We start from the raw sequence: 17054 nt of genomic DNA, 5'->3' as shown, positions 1-17054 counted from the left end.
CATGAATCTCCTCCAATACCTGCTCTAAATGTGCTATTAGTGCCTTCCTTGCTATGGACACATCAGTCCCAAACATGTCTATGTTAAACCGCAAAGCACCACCTTTAAATGGAACAGGATATGGTGGTGTGTGAAAGCTCATAAACATTGGTTTATCTTCAACACAGTCAAAAATACAAGTCAGGTTTCGCCTTTCAAGAATTTCCAGGTTGCTTTTCATTGGTTTAAGAGGCTGCCAGTTTTGGATGATGGCACCTCCTGGAAGCTGAAGTCTCAAAGAAAGTTCAGGGTCCAGAAGTATTGCATTAAGCTGATGGCTGTCCTTAAGAACAAATAGTCTTTCTTTTTTGTTAGACCCAGCTGACTTCTCTGTGCTTTCCAGTTTTGCTTTTAGGCCTGAGATAAATAAGATAAAAGAGATAAAAAATTCTTTGTCTCACCATACAAAGACAGGATAGCCTGAGAGAGAGAGAGAGAGAGAGAGAGAGAGAGAGAGAGAGAGAGAGAGAGAGAGAGAGAGAGAGAGAGCATTAAATACAGCATGCTGCAAAAAAAAAATAAAATAAAATAAATATACTGATTATTTAAAAAAAAGAAAAAGAAATGATATCTAAAATGCTATAGTTTACCCGGCAAACCAGAACAATAAACTTGGAGAGTTTTTCAGGTCCTGGGTTTTCACCTCTTGTAAACCGTTTTGTTGTAACACTTGGGTAAACCTGTTTAATGTAGTGATCAGTCACTCTCTGGATAACCCCAGCCACACCACGTCCTCTTTCACTAGGACACACCCTTAATCCCTCCAGCACCACTGTTTGCCCTCCATCAACCATCAGTCCAGAGTCCAGTGCCACCTACAGGCAAACAGGGACTGGCATGAGAATTATACAATGTAAAATAAAATTGGTTTGAAATTTGGTTGAGGGTAGAAATTAAAAAAATATGTATACCTAGTTAAAATACATTTTTGGGAAAACTGGAGTAGCTACTCTTTAGGGGTCAATACATTTTAAACTAGGATAATGTTAAAAAAAATAAAAAAACATCTTACCAGCTTTTCATTCCTCCTGCCAATTATGACCACTCTGTCACGCTCAGTCATCCAGTTGTGGTAATGATGTGGAAGGTAGTCATTGCCATGGTAGATGTTCTGTGATATCGCCATCACCTCTTCGTAGTCTTGGGGTCTGGCCAGCCAGAATGTTAGACCATCACATTCTCCTACAAACTGTGGCTTCATTGCTTCTCTGAGGATATACAGAATTTTTTATGTGTTATAGACATCCAAGTGTCTTTATTTCATAATGAAACCTTTTCCTCCTGATAGGAGTGGTCTCCTTCAAGATGCTAGTGTTTGATTCACAGGGCACAGAAACAAACACAGAATTGACTGTCCTGACTGATTTGAAAAAGTTAAATTTATATAAATTATGTGTTATGATTCTCACAGCCACCAGATATTGGTCCAATTAAAAAACGAATTTGGATTAATGTGTCTCAATCAACATCATCAAAATGTGTGAACCTTAAATCTTTCTAAGTTTAAAAATCTATTATTTAATTAGTATATTTTATATGCATCTTTTTTGTTTATTCTTTTACTTTTTTTTTTCTCCAAGACTCACATTAAGGTGTTTTGTTTGTTTTTGTTAGCCCTTGTCAAGAGGAAGAACACGGTGAATAAACACAATAGATTTTAAAATGGGATTTTCCTACACACATCAGAATTAAAAAAAGGATATAAATATTTTTTCTGGGTTATTGAACAGGTGTATATAATACATAACACATGGCAACAATTAAAAAGCACTCGGAATTTGGAAAAATCCACCAAGGCCTAACCTGTGACACTAGTGCAATTAAAAAAAATGCTGTAAGTTAATCACTGCTGCTTTGATACTGAACTCTTATTGTAAAGAAAAAAAATTTGGGTACACAGTTGGAGTAGGATTCATTCATTTCCAGGTATTAGTACCAAAAGTGCACATAAAATGCTTTCTTTTAAACAGTGCTATTGGCATTTTTAAATAACATCAATATGTTTACTTTGAATTATGTTCCCTTACCTTGACATGAACAATTTCCTTTAGAATACAGGCAGAAAAAAAGTGCAAGTAGTTAAATCTCACAACTGTTGCTACGAGATGGACTTCACCCTCTGTAATGATATGAGCAGTACTCATGTAAGTCATAAACCACTTGTTTTATTATTTTGTGTTGCATAGTATTATTTTGCTCAGTCAAATGAAAATAATTTACCCCTAAGTAGAAACGTCTCTAGGTTACGTATGTAAGCCTAGTCCTGTGAGGGAATGAGAAGCTGTGTCGCAACGCTGTGGGAACACTTCCACGATCTGAATCACGTGTGTAATCCAGTCAATAGAGAGATGTGACGTCACCGGCGGGGTGATGTCACAACCAGGAAGCATAAAACATGCATGCGGTGGAGAGGACACTAGCTTCTGAAAGGAGAAGGAAGCATGGCAGGGATGCAAGGATTGTGGCTTGGAGATGCAGTGTCTCGTTCTCTAAGGAAACTAGGGTTACATATGTAACTTAGACGTTCTCTTTAAGGAACTTCAGCTTCGCAATGCTTAGGGAATGATACTTCAATCACGCCACACTGACCAATCCCTGCCTAGTGTGTGTGAGCACAGCCAGAGTGCAGGACAGAGGAGCCGGGAGTAACTCCAGCACTGAACCGACCTGGACAGTTAACTGGGTTTAACTGGTGGTGCTCGCACCATGCAGAGAACAGGCGCCATTTAGCATCATATGACCTTCTCCTCTCTGAATTGGAGGATTGTACCCCGGTTGTACCAGCTGCAAGTAACTGTGCCCCCTCAGGGGCCACAGCCACAGCCTCCATAACTCTGGCTGGGGTGAGCCCAGGTGCCCCCTGTCTGGGAGAGAAGATTCCTCCTGGGAGGATTTTCCCAAGGAGGTTCCTATAGGAGGGCCACAAGTCCGGGAACCATGGTCTGGCATGGGTGAGAGAGGGAAAAAGAGGGGACAGTGTTTTGTCTCTTGAGTCATAAACAAATCCACCTGTGGAGCCTCCATTTCCCGGTGGTGGAAGGCTCAAGGCCCTTGCCTTGAGAGGGCATCTGCTCCCTGATTTAGGTACTCAGGGATGTAAGCATCCCTAAATGAGAGAAGTCTTCCCTGGGACCACAGGAGGATCTGCATTGCCAGCCTGTATAGGGGCAAGAACGCAGACACAACATACACCCCTCCCATCAGGGAAATTAGGCAGGCCCCGGCATGGAGGTAGCGATGTGGGATGCAGGAAGCGCTCATCTAGCTTACTGGGTGGGCGCTGCTTATCTGTCCAAGCTAATTCAAGCCTTGCCACACATGAGTCGAGGAGCTCCTCATACCGCAAAGGCTGAGAATAGTTCATGGGCTCGCTGGTCTCCATAATTTCCCTCTCCTAGGAGCGTGGCGCTGCTCCTGCTAGGGGAAGAAACCGCCAAATGGTGTGCTTTCGAAGCCAGGGAGCGAGCTCTTGACCCGGCAGGTGAGGTGGGAGAAAGGGGCTTGCCCGTCACCAGGCACTCTGCCACGTCTGTTTGTGAACCCCATGACATTTGTCATTGCCTTGTGTCACCAACATTGGGGCCAGAGCATGCTACACACGGAGATTTGCATACATTTCGTAGAGATAGAGCACTTCCTGAACAAACAGAAGCTAGCGTCGGTTTCACCGCATGCACGTTTTATGCTTCCTGGTTGCGTCCCTTCGTTGGCCAGATTACACACAAGATTCAAAGCGTGGACAACGCGGAAGCATTCCTAAAGCGTTGCGATGCAGCTGGAGCTCCTAAAAGGGAACAAGTAGACAACCAGCACCAGAATGAATTAAAATGTATAAATGCATTAGATAAATAAAACAAGTTAAGCAAAACACAGTTTAAATCTGCATCAGAGCAATATCATAAGTATTAAATAAACAATACACAGACTTAAATGTCTGTGGTGAAGTGTTACAAGTTAACATGCTCTCTGCCCTTTCAAACCTAGCAAAATGTCCATTTGCTCATTGTGTTACTTTGTGCTAGTGCTGAGGGCTTATATTTATGTTAATGCTAGTCAGAAACAAGTAAAAAAAAAACTTGTATGTCACAGAGCTGCTATTTTAAAGGCAGAGCCAATTGTAAAAAAGCAACATTTAAATAAATTTCCTTTTAGCTCTATGCAAATTAGTTACGATAAAGTAAGGAAGAAGAAAAAAACAAACAGAACAGGGTGTTATGTGGTGAAGTGGTTAGAATGCTCTCACACAGCAAAGTTTACTGTTTGGACTTATTACTCTGTTTGTTTTCACCATGTCCATGTTTTCTCTTGTGGGATTTTGGTGCATTTTCAGAACCTACATTTTAATTTTGAGGAGAATAATTTTAGAATACTGTACTTCACGATGAATTAAATTTACATGGTCTTTCTGCAGTAAAAGACATTTATTTCGAGATTTTACTTAGCTGGCATAAAAAGATTTCATCATTTCTTAATGTCTACACCTGCATTGTCATAACTTGTGCTACAGAGGCTTAAATACACCTGTTACCTCAAAGAAAATGGTTATTAAATCACTTAATTTTGTTTAATAAAGCTGAAGTTTTAAGTTGTGTGCATGGTATTGTGTTTTATTTGTTGTAAATACTACACTACATTACTACACTATACTACACTATTTTATCTCATTTCAAATGTAAATTGTATAAAAATATTAAGTGTGTGTCTTAAGTCTACATTTGATTTTAGTGGAGATGAGAATCAGTTTCTTTTGCATACGTATAAAATTTTCACAAATATTTTTTATAACATTATTATAATAATGTTTACTTGAACTACAAAATGGCTAAAGATTTATGTACTTTTTTTACACCCTACTTTTACATGGACAAAGTCCACCTATTCATGGATTAAAAAAGTTCAACTGGGCCCATTTGTGATTTACATATGGACTTCACTCTTTGGCATTTGTACAGATTGTGAATTTGGAATAGAATCATGTAAATCATTAACTGCTTGATAGATTGTTATAGTAAACAAGTAAGTAGACAAACAACTCCACGATGAGTTAAATATATTTAAATGCATAAAATAAAACAGATTCATAAAATAAATGTTTTATTTATTTTCCCTGTTACATAGGGTCTATAATTTGGGTCTGCTCACATTTTTTATTTCCCCCTCCATTGAGTACAATAACAAAGTTCTGCTATGTGTTATAGCACTGTTTTTGGTTACATTAGTTTTACATTTACATTTACATTTGCGGCATTTAGCAGACGCCCTTATCCAGAGCGACGTACAAAAGTGCTTTAAATCTCTAGTAATTAATAAATCTACACTGGTACGCAAGATTACAAACTCAATATAAATATTACTCGAATTCTACAAACTTGGAGTTTAGTTAAATTAGTTGCATTAGTTGCATTTCTAACACAACCATCCAAGACTGAAGTCTGGCTTTTCCCCTCCCACCTGTCCAAACATTTCATTTTAATAAATATATCAATCTTATATATTAGAATACTACAAATGTATAACAATCTAGCAATTATAACATAACTGCTACCTCTTCACATACAGGCATTCACTTATGATAAATCATGAAAATAATTATGACATACTTAACCTTTTATAGCACTAGTAAATCAGATACAAGCAATCCAAGGAAATGTATTATTTTCATTTAAATGTATAACCGCTAACAAAATAGAAATTAAAATGACCTTGAATACAAAGTATACATATAAAGCAAAACATTGCTATATATTTGTGTAATTATAGTTGTGTTTGCATTGTAGAGTGGTGTGTAGAATTAAATGTGAAAAAAGTCTCCACATTCTGTGCTTTCTATGTCTGTGGCTACCTTATAATTATACCTTAAAATTGTATCTTAAGAACTAACACTAATACTACTAGTGCTACTACATTGTACAATTGCCTGCTTTTCACAATATGTTCAAGTAGTAGCTTCTATTGACTAGCAGATGATATTATGTTTAGTTACTGCTATCTGAAGATGTCAAGATCTTGTCATTGTATCCATTGTATCTGGGATGTTTGGTGTGTTCTCTTGGTCCTTTTTTCGTAGAGGATTTTCACCAAGACGGTAATAAATCTGTCGTGAACCAACTAGACACCCTTGTGTTGATACACGTGTTCTTCCTTGATAGGCCTTCCATAGCCGGCCATAATACAAATCCTCTTTAATTTTTGCATATAATTTTGATGGGTCAAAGCCAGAGGTTGAGGGGGGGACTTCATGTGCCTCTTCCGTGTACATCTGAAAAAATATAGGCAAGATTATAATTTTTTTGAATTGTTATTGGCCTATGTCAATGTTCTGTACAATGTAACAATGTTCTACAGTAGTCAGTATTGAAAAATGCAAAAAAAAAAAAGGAAGCTCACAACTTTCCGTTCATAATAGGCTTATCATTCCTTTTTATTTTAGCTACTTTAGCAGGCTTTACACTGTGATATATTATTCCAGGCAATTGGCACTTGATCTGTAATTTTGACACCTCACCTACTTGCATGTGTTTTTTTTTTTTAACCAGTTATTTTATTAGTTTATATAGTTTTTTGGGGTTTTTTTGTTTTTTTTAATCTAAAGTGGGCATCATACTACATTAAGCTTGTTAACCTAAAACAGTACTGTATAATTACAGTATGAGTTTTTCCATTACTTACTGGAAAATGTTAGTCTTATCAATCTATGTGTGAACCTGCTTAGCTAAGCAGTGGCCACTAAATCTCAACCACAGTGTCTTTGCAAAAGAAAATGAAAACAGGAAATACAGACAACACTATATACCACACATTCTTTCATCTTAGATCAAGTAAAAAGAAAACCATAGCACATATCATGAGTTTTTAAATACAGTTAAAGACAATAGTAAATGTACATTTCAGGGTACTTTCAGTATGCTGGAACGTATTGTTGATTGAATTCCTTAAAATGATGATCTCTTACCTCTGTAAACGTTGATGGGTCTGTATACATATGTTGTATCTCAAGTACTTGTCTTCTAGGAAAAGATCATCCATAATAAAAACAGAGCATTAAAAACATACTACATAATTGCCCACTTCTCATACATACATTTATAGAGATACACCATATAGTTCATATAATGTATCGTCTAGGCATGAATAAATAAACCTAACAAATCTACCATAAATGTAGAAAACAGAAAATCAAAACCAGTATGACCACATTGTATGACCACTTTTTGCTTTTTTTTAAAAACACATCAGAAGTCCCAGGTACACTTGGTGCAGATTTATTTGAAAACATTTTCTAGAAGGTTTTAAACCTCGGAGAACCAGCCACAATTCTTTTGGGGGCTGCAACTGTTAAATTTTTGTTTGTTTTGCTCTCTCAGGTGAATTTTTTGTATGAGAGGTGGGCAAATATGTAGTATGTTTTAACAACTGGCATACAAATGAACATTTGAACATTACCCAGTAATGCAGAAGACATAAAATAAACATCTTGATTTTTAAAGGGTGTCTAAGACTTTTGCTTGCGTTAGCATTTTAGAATTTTTATTGCCATATTATTATATATGATCTGACAGGCATAGGTTTTAGCAAAATGTCAATGTAGATTATACATCATTGGTATTTTTTTTTTTTATTGTACCTCCTACTGAAACACCTCTGGAAAATGTAGATAGCAATAGTCAGAAATGAGACAGAAAGTATGCATCCGACTGCCAAAGCTCCAAATTGCCCAAAAAAACCCTGCTTTCGTCCTGCTTCATGGGGTTCTGCTTCCTGAGATTTGAGCACACCTAGAAAGTGTGTGTACACATAAACACACATGCATTTAACAAATCGTAAATATTGTAGTAATAAAAAGTGTGAAGGCTGAGGAGTGATTCACTGAATAAATAAGGTTGGTGTAAAATCACTATACTTTTTATGGCTGCATCACTGATGTCAGTACATTGCTTCAGAATGCCTGATGGAAAGGTAATGAACTGACAGCAGATTTGTCCACTCTCATTTATTGCTGCTTTCTGAAAGGAAAGGTCTGAGAGTGCCAGAGGTGTGTGTTTCCCCTGTATCTTTATTTTGCCAGAGTGCTCAGAGAAGATGTGGATGCCTTGAGTAGGATGAAAGATTCCTAGTTTGGTGTGAATAAAACCTTGCACCATCTCCCAGTTGATCTGAGTGAGACTCTCATTTCCATAAAGGACACAGGTCAAGATTATGTTATCTCCTTCCTGACTGAGACTGATAGATATCCTGCTGTTGGAGATGCCTGTAGAGACAGAAAAGGCAAATAGTTTCCAATGCCTTTTTGGTGGATCTGGACTTGAAAAACTGCCTTACTCTTTTATGCCAAAATACACTTCCTTGGACCTTTCAAAGTCCTTTGTGTAATTGTGAATCTTCTGACATTTTTTATTATGGTCTGTGTTTGATCTGTGCACACATTCTCAATCTAGTTTAGCCAGTAAATATGCAATGTGCTGAGTTTCTTAGTAATTAGCAGTTCTTAGTAGTTTATATACATGGAGACTTTTTGTTTTGATATTTTTTTAGCACCATAAAGGGAAAAAATACAACTAATCAGCTATTTACATCACATTGACATTATAGGTAAACATTGTGTACTCAAAATAGAAAATAGTATTAGTAAAAAAAAAGTTTACCTTAACCAAAATTAACATAAGTCAGCATATTAATTTTAATTATCTACAATTATCTGTCTTAATTCTAAAGTTTGCTACAAAACAATTGCAATTAAGGTGAAAGGTCATTGCGGGGTTAATTATACAAATAAATAACAGTAAATAATAAAATATTAAAAAAATCTAGATAATATAAAAAATAATAGATACAATAGTTTATGCATGTGTTCATTATTTGACATGTTTTCATTTATTATTAAAAAACTATTAATAGAAGTGTTGTTATGGTTGACGGTCTAATCACTTATTGGAATATTAATGCTGATTAATTTTTTTTCCATGTTACTTGCTTTAAGTTATAACAGACAGCTTTAATGTAAAGCACTGTGAAAATTAGTGAGGCACAGCAAAGTCACATCATTGAATATCTATGTTGTGTGTGTCATGAGTGATTAGACCAGATATAAATTCTGCTTGGAGAATCCTCACTTCGCACTTTTTAAAATATAAATTACTTAAAACTGTGACTTAATTAAAAATAATGTTTGCTTTATCAATTATTTGAGCACAATTGTTAATTAAGCCCATCTTAAATTACTACAACCGTAAAATGTTATGCACACATATTCAGTTATCTTTACAGACCCTCACAAGACGTAACTGAAAATATACTGCATTTTTATTACCATGAAATAGCAATGAATAAATATGTGTTCAAACGACAAAAATCTTTGTGGTGTTTCTTATGCCTTAATTTTTGTCATAATTAAGTCATTTCAGATAGTTCCTTTTTTTCTTGCACACTTAATAATTTCTTTTTTATTGATTTTTAAAACTGAAAATGCAGGTTGTCAGTTATTGCATAGCTTAATCAATAAATCTTGCTGTAACAATTTTAAATTATTTAATTTAGTTAGCATTTAACTCCAATTACTAATCTGCCAAAATGTCCTCACAGCAAGATTATCTGTTTTAAAGTGACATAAATCTCAATTTCCAGGTACAGAAGATAAAGTGATATAAATACAAAGGACAATATGAATATTCAATATTAGATATCCTCATAATACTGTACATACTGTACAGTACATTATATACAACACAACATACGTCTTTAAAATAATTTACGCATTAACACGTACCTGTGTGCAGGAAGGAAACGATGAAAAACACACAGAAAGAACTCTTAATCATGGCTGCTCTTTTACACAAAAGACCTCTCTCTACAATCTTAATTCCACCGTGCTAAGAACCAATTTCCGACATGTAAAAGAATAAAACAATAAACTGTTTACATCTAAGAATTTTTAGAGTTAAAAAATTTGCCGACTGATTAAAATCTTGCTCTAACTCTGTCTTTTTTCAGTTGTGTTATTTTCCACTGTCAGCTCAAACATAATTCAGTAGGTCTTCACAGGAAGGAAGTGATGACAAGTGTTCTTTAACATGTGGGAGTTTCCATAAAGCTCACCACAACGCACATGCAAAAAAAATCTATAATTTACGAATTAAAACATTTAAGATTTAAGTAGAGAAGAGAAATAAATGCTTTGTTGTATGCACCATGTGCTTCTTTTAAAATTCTTGCTTTTTGATGACAGAGGAAGCATTTGCTCAGTATGAAATAATTGTTTTCTGTATTTAGATTGTTTTATACTGATTAAAATGTGGAACTTTAGTGTTCCTTCTGTTCAATTATCAATTGAATGCATAATTTAGAATCACATACTTTACATGCACCACATGAAATGTGTAAAATTTAAAGATAATGAGTAGACCAAGCAGGCAATCCTACAACCAGCATATGCTGCAAACGTGTAGAAAACTGTACACATTATGTTAGAGACATTATTGAACACTATTTGAGAAACACTAACCTAAATTCACAAAGGAGGGAGCCGTTTGGTATATTTATGTTTATTTAAATAGCTGAAACTATCGTCCAAAGTCTTTTCATTTGTGTCTGTGCAAAAAAATGGGCAAGAGAACACTGATTTTAAAGAAGATATACTCCCTTTATACTATACATGTACTCCCTTTTAGTTTAGAGCATGCTAATATCTATAAAAACGAATTTCCTGTGTTTACTAGCCCTACCTCATCTCTCTGTTTTCCATTTAACTTATATGCTCTTTCAAGCAAGTTTTGTGTGATATGAACAGACATTTAAATCTGTGTTGTTCCATCACTGCAAATGTAAATAATTTCAACCGTTTTATTTTGCTTTGTTATATAGTGCATTATAATTCCTTTTGCCACAAGGTGGCAACTGAACTTTGTGAGCTTCATAATTCACATATATAAATACTGTTTATGTTATAGTTGCACAGTAAAAGTAGAATTTATTGTGTGTTGTGTTTCAATGATGATACAAATATATAGGAATTTCACATTAAACCAAAGACCATTTCATCTATGTACACGTACAGTTGCAGGGTGTCAGACAAGAGACAAACCCAGTGTCAGAAATGTCATCACTCAACCAGCATTGTGTTGCTTCTCTGCCTGTTGTCATTACTACTAGCTACTTTTTGTAAAATGTATTAGTTGAGATTGTTAAAAAAATAAGTTAAACCACTGGTACTGAAAGCAAAACTAGCTGAATTTAAAGATAACAGAGAACTCAGCATCTATGAGTCTACAGTACAATCCTGCCATTGCACATATTAGCAAAGCGGTTGTTATATAAGGCCTAGCCTCAACTGTATACTTTGTTATTTGTAAAATAAACCCCCAAAGCATAAGTAAATTATATTTTGTTTGTAATAGGATTTTGTTATAGAGATATGTGATTAGTGAAAGCAGTACTGTCCCCAGATGTGCTAGACTTGGAAAAATTTATTTTAATATTAAAATAGCTATAGCATAAAAGCTATTCAATTTTACTTATATTCAGGGCAGTGTGATGCAGCCTTAGCTATAACATAGTTCTGGCAGCCAGGCAAATCACAAGTTAAAACTACAAAAAAAAAAAACACTTTTTTTTTTTGACACAGGAAATCCTTTAAGACAGAGGCTTTGTTTGATCAGTAAAATGGCAAGCTCATTCTTTTGTCTTAGTAACCTCAATATAAATAAAAAGGTGAGATAATATTAATCACACCATTAAACATATCTATTAAAAAAATGTATTATGTGCAAATTGCTGGGATATAAGAGGAATAAATATTCTAATAAATACACTTGCCAAAAGTATTCACTCACCCATCCAAATCACTGAGTTCAGGTGTTCCACTCACAGGTGTATAAAATCAAGCACCTGGGCATGCAGACCCATAATGTTCTACAACCATTTGTGAAAGAATGGGTCGCTATCAGAAGCTCAGTGAATTTCAGCGTGGTACTGTGATAGGATGCCACTGGTGCAATTAGTCCAGTCATGAAAATTCCTCATTACTAAATATTCCACAGTAACCTGTGCACAAGTGCACAAAGCAAGGTCCATAAAGACATGGATGAGTGAATTTGGTAAAGAAAAACTTGCATAGAGTCCTGACCTCAACCTGATAGAACACGTTTGGGATGAATTTAGAGTGGAGACTGCGATCCAAGCCTTCTCGTCCAACATCAGTGTCTGACCTCAAAAATGCGCTTCTGGAAGAATGATCAAATATTATCATTAACACACTCCTAAACCTTGTGGAAAGCCTTCCCAGAAGAGTTGAAGCTGTATTAGCTGCAAAGGGTTAGCCAACATCATATTAAACCATATGGATTGAGAATCGGATGTTACTCAAGTTCATTTGCATGTGAAGTCTGCTTTTTTTTATGTTTTTATGTTTTATTAATTATGTAAGCTCCTCCTTTGTGTTTATAGGTGCGGAGCTAGATTGGTTATAATATACCTTAATGCTACAAATGTTACCAATGGCCAGTTGCCCTTTTTTTTACAGTGCCATGTGCATCAGCATCAAATAAAGGGTGTTTCAGTCCTGTATTTTATGTGTCTACATAATTGTGACTGGAAGCTTATGTGCATTTGACCAGTCCAGTGGCTCCCCTTGTGGAGAAATTACTGTTGAAGTGAGTGAGTGAGTGAGTAAGTGAGTGAGTGAGTGAGTGAGTGAGTGAGTGAGTGAGTGAGTTTATGTGATCTTAGGTCCACAACAATAATTCTCACCACTCACCACATTTGAGACTCTCAAGGTCATCTGTGTCCTGTTCAATCAATATATGTATTGCAAACTTTTGATGAGCAACCAAAAACAGTTGGTTTATTTAATGTTTTAAAAAAAAACCCACTATGTATTTATATCTAAACCACAATTCGCACTTTGTCTTTAAATACCAAATAAAGCCAACTCTGAATTGTCCTCTAATCCCATTATTGATTTTTCAAGGATTTTGACCTTATGAACTGTCAGCAGAGCTTAAGATTAATAACGACAATACACATAATTGCACCCCAGCTGTCTTTAAGGGCAGTAAATTGCTCTCATGTGTTTTTAGGCCAAAAGCATTTCGTTTTAGCATGAATCTGTCAATGGCCTCCCACTTGTTTCTCCCATCCCCCACTGCCCATCTGTCTGTTCCATAGAAGAGTATAGGGAGACAGAAGTGCTGTGTCGTGACTGCAGGTATTTTGCTCTGAGGATGTTGTGTAAAGCCAAAAAAAAAAAGCTATTTATTTGTGTGTTGTCAATAGAATTACGAGTCTTTATAGCCTTTGCTATAATATATGCTTTGGGTCTCTTTAAAATTATGCTGCTATCCTGAGTATATGTGTGTGTGTGTGTGTGTGTGTGTGTGTGTGTGTGTGTGTGTGTGTGTGTGTGTGTGTGTGTGTGTGTGTGTGTGTGTGTGGGCGTCGAGGTATGGGAAAATAGTTTTTTAAAAAAATAAAAAAATAAACAAAAAAGTGTTTTTTTTGGTTTTTTTTACATAACTCCCTTTTAGCCTAGAATGTCTCTAGTCTCCATTCTTTCTCTCTCCCCCCATGTTATGTGACTGGCATGGTTGCCTAGGAAAAACCAAGGCCAGCTGGGCCAGTTTAGAACCCCCATCTCCCACCCCCAACCTCTTTTACCCTCCAACTTTACTTGCATGCATTCACACACACACACACACACACACACACACACACACACACACACACACACACACACACACACACACACACACACACACACACAATGCCTGATCAGTATTTACCATCTCCTTTCACTACAGCACTTCACTTAACACTGTGTAGTTTGTTACCAATGCACCAGTGATTGAGAATAATATTAGAATAATGGGAATTATTCAGATTCTGGGAGAAACACATTTTGATAAACAAGACATACGAACAAGATAAAGGTAAACGATAGAAATTTGTAAATTTGGGTGTTTTTGGGTAAGTTAATGTTTAAGACTGGGAAATAAACTGTTGAGACATCAAAGAATGTAGACTACATATCAGCCTCTAGTGGTGGAATGTATCTATATATACATGTATTAGGAATGTCAATAGATTAAAATATATCAGGTTTAAATGCACTGTTATGAGTAAACTCACGATTCATTACAACTCAATTGAAAATTTTTGTTTTATATATTCTATATGTTCTAAATTAACTTTAAATTAATACTTTCAAAAAACATGATACTCTAATCAACATGGGAATGGACAAATATGGATGCTTTATTCAAAGCTATGTTTATTATTAATTAAACCATACTCAACATAGAGAATGAACACAACGTATTTTTGTAAATGTCTTAAATGTTTAGTCTTTATAGTCCTAGCTAGACTTGCACTGTACTAGAAAAACAATAATCATATAAAACATACTAAATTCAGTGTTAGTATGTTTTGTTAAGAGGTTAGTTCGAAGATAGTCATAAGATCTCAGTCAAGTGGTCTGCCAATGTTTATATTCAGGAATGTCAATTTCCATAATAAAGATCCATTTGGAATGCTAACAGCAACAAAAATAGATAGCCTTTGACACATCTAAAAAAGAAGCACTAATTCTCAGCACTCTGTGAAGTCACATGCATGCAGCAATGTAAAGGAACTCTTTTAAGGGGATAGAGGTTGAGGTCAGAATTTTGGGTCAGTGTTAACACTAGCACCTGCCTCTCACATCACACCAGTTGAGCTAACTGGCCTCTCATGTGTTCCATTTGTTGTTGCCTGAAATACATTAAGCATCCTAAAGCTTTTGTTCCCCTGACCTCCTTGTAGTACATAGTTTCTTCCCCAGTGTTAAATATGAGTTTGTCATCCTTAGGCTAATCCTTTTAATAAACCTTGTTTATGACCTATATCTTATTTTACACCTGAAGAAAAAAAAAATCTGGTTCTAAAAAAAAACAGATTGAAAATATTCTAATACATATAAAAATATGATCTATGTCATATCAGTACATTTTCATATTGTACTTCCTATATAAATGTGCTGTATGTGAATAAAGTCATACAAGGACAAAGAAACAGGAGCCAATAGAAAACCCAGAGGAAAATATGACATGGGCTAATAAAGAGCCAATATTGAAAAACCGCCAATACAAAGGAGGTAGTTTAAGTATATGTCTTTGTTTAATAATGACTCTTGAGGAATATTTTAGGGGGTAAGTTATCTTCTACTTTTTTCTTTAATTGTTAGGTGCTGCAGTACAATTACACAAATAAGATACACACACAATTCTACCACTGAATCTGGTCCATTTAAAAGAAAACCTAAAAACCTTTCACTATCGAAAAAAAAAACAACACAGACGTCAGCTATGCTACAATATAACACTGTGTTCATTATGCTACATTGTAACCACAGCAAGAAGAACATAAATGCTCCAGTTGTGTATAAGACTATTTGTAAATGAGAGCCCCCCCCACTTATTACATATAGCTGATCAGCAGGCTTTGTAGATCTTGCGGTCAATATACGAATCATGACAAATTAAAGCAAAGCCCCCGTTTTAATGCCACAATAAGGGATTGTGAATCCTCTTTTGTTTATGTTTATTAAGTGCCAAAAGATTGTGTGATTACAATAATATTTCTAAAAGAGAAACTACACTATTTTAAGTTTTTCAAATGAAATATTTTTGTCCTTTGTCAGTTCTTTTTTGTTTATGCAGGTCTAATTTGAGAGAAAATGTACTTTCCATTCCATATGTACTTTCCATTCCATAAACTTTTTGTTGTTCTCAAATCCCTGATTGTGGCTTTTGGAACTAATAAGCCTGTACATAAATCATTTACTCTATACACAGTTCTCTAAATGCTTTTGAATAAGTTCTCTTACCTAACATTGTTTTGACAAGCTTTGTAATACAGCAAATGTAGCATTTATACTATATTGATTTCATACACAACAACCTAAGAATGCTACAAAAAAAAACAACAACAACAGACTAGAATAACACGATTAATCACACACTGTGCTAGATGCTGCAGGTCTTTCTTTTAAAACTGTACCCTCTGTATTTCATAGTTAATATTTCATAGTAAACATACCTCCAGGGAATCATTTGCTCTTATTTTTATATGAATCATGATGTACATTTTACTCTTTAAAAGTGTTTTAGCTTTTAGTACGCATGTTAGATTTTACTACAGTGAAATGTTATATTTGGATGATAATAACATGCAATTGCATATCACTTTTTGCCCTCAAAGTTTGATCATAGTATTTGTATAGCTTCCTGACATCAAAAAATTATTTGTTAACAGGTCATGTTAACTTCTATTTTATTATTTTTTGTTGTTCTTAAAATGTATGGCTAAAAGAAAAAAACCTTAACACAAGAGGTTTGTAATATGTTTGGATTCATAACATAAAACATATTTAGCTATTTTGCACAAAAAAAAAAGGCTAATATCCATAAAGCATTGGGTTGCATTGGGCATTATGGTTAACCTATACAACATGCAAATTGTTGTGGCTAAAAAAATGCTGTCAAAGTGATCTAGTTGCCTATTTTATCATTTTATATCAGTATTTTGATGTTCTCTGTTTTTAACACCTTAAACAGACAAACAGGTTTTAAACATGTGTCCAAAAAAAAAAGGAAATAAAATATAAAGTAAACCAAAAGAAAAATAATCTAAAAACAAGCCAAAGTCTATTAATCAAAATCTAGAATTTGTATTCCTGTAAATGATTTGCACAACATCAGCGATGACTAAATTTTCTCAAACATCTCAAGACTAGGTTATAAACCACAGTATTTTATATCTGTGTTTAACTACAATTAATATTGTTTATAAATCTCAAACATTCCTAAACCACTGATCATGAACACAAAGAGAGGTTTAGATGCATATGAACAGAGCTATACAATATTAATAGAATCCTTATAAACAGAGAAAGAAAAAAGAAAAATGTCATTAATATCTCTACCTTTACTAAAGTTATCAGTGTGTAACTGTACAGCTTTCAATATATAGTATGGCTAGGTTCACAC

At 34.9% G+C, this 17054-nt stretch overlaps 2 protein-coding genes across 2 annotated transcripts; both read right to left on the bottom strand.

Moving 5' to 3' along the window:
• Positions 1 to 257: 257 nt before the first annotated feature.
• LOC310725790 (histidine N-acetyltransferase-like) lies at positions 258 to 2348 on the bottom strand. The gene is made up of 5 exons (XM_083540832.1): positions 2260 to 2348; positions 2067 to 2158; positions 1052 to 1247; positions 630 to 854; positions 258 to 459 (listed from the first exon to the last, which is right to left on the bottom strand). The coding sequence occupies exons 2-5, from the start codon at positions 2072 to 2074 to the stop codon at positions 391 to 393; spliced, it is 498 nt and encodes a 165-aa protein (XP_083396958.1). The 5' UTR covers positions 2075 to 2158; positions 2260 to 2348; the 3' UTR covers positions 258 to 390.
• Positions 2349 to 5428: 3080 nt separating this feature from the next.
• LOC310725785 (uncharacterized protein) lies at positions 5429 to 11416 on the bottom strand. Its single transcript, XM_083540827.1, has 5 exons — positions 9803 to 11416; positions 7940 to 8287; positions 7664 to 7814; positions 6992 to 7046; positions 5429 to 6298 (listed from the first exon to the last, which is right to left on the bottom strand). Exons 1-5 carry the CDS (start codon positions 9852 to 9854, stop codon positions 6038 to 6040), a joined length of 867 nt encoding a protein of 288 aa, XP_083396953.1. The 5' UTR covers positions 9855 to 11416; the 3' UTR covers positions 5429 to 6037.
• Between the last annotated feature and the right edge of the window lie 5638 nt (positions 11417 to 17054).

This window comes from Silurus aristotelis (assembly GCF_946808225.1).
Source record: "Silurus aristotelis genome assembly, chromosome: 5".
NCBI lineage: Eukaryota > Metazoa > Chordata > Actinopteri > Siluriformes > Siluridae > Silurus > Silurus aristotelis.
This window is presented reverse-complemented; position numbering and strand designations above follow the sequence as displayed.

Bases quoted from the DNA above. Each gene is read 5' to 3' on its own strand.
- LOC310725790 (XM_083540832.1), bottom strand. The intron at 855-1,051 runs GTAAGATGTTTT...GTTTGCCTGTAG, and splicing joins GCAGGAGGAATGAAAAGCTG to GTGGCACTGGACTCTGGACT. The intron at 460-629 runs GTAAACTATAGC...TCTCTCTCTCAG, and splicing joins TTATTGTTCTGGTTTGCCGG to GCTATCCTGTCTTTGTATGG.
- LOC310725785 (XM_083540827.1), bottom strand. From the start codon at position 9,854: ATGATTAAGAGTTCTTTCTGTGTGTTTTTCATCGTTTCCTTCCTGCAC. The intron at 7,815-7,939 runs GTATAGTGATTT...CACACTTTCTAG, and splicing joins CAGTGATGCAGCCATAAAAA to GTGTGCTCAAATCTCAGGAA. The intron at 7,047-7,663 runs GTACAATAAAAA...ATCTTTTCCTAG, and splicing joins CAGAGGTGTTTCAGTAGGAG to AAGACAAGTACTTGAGATAC.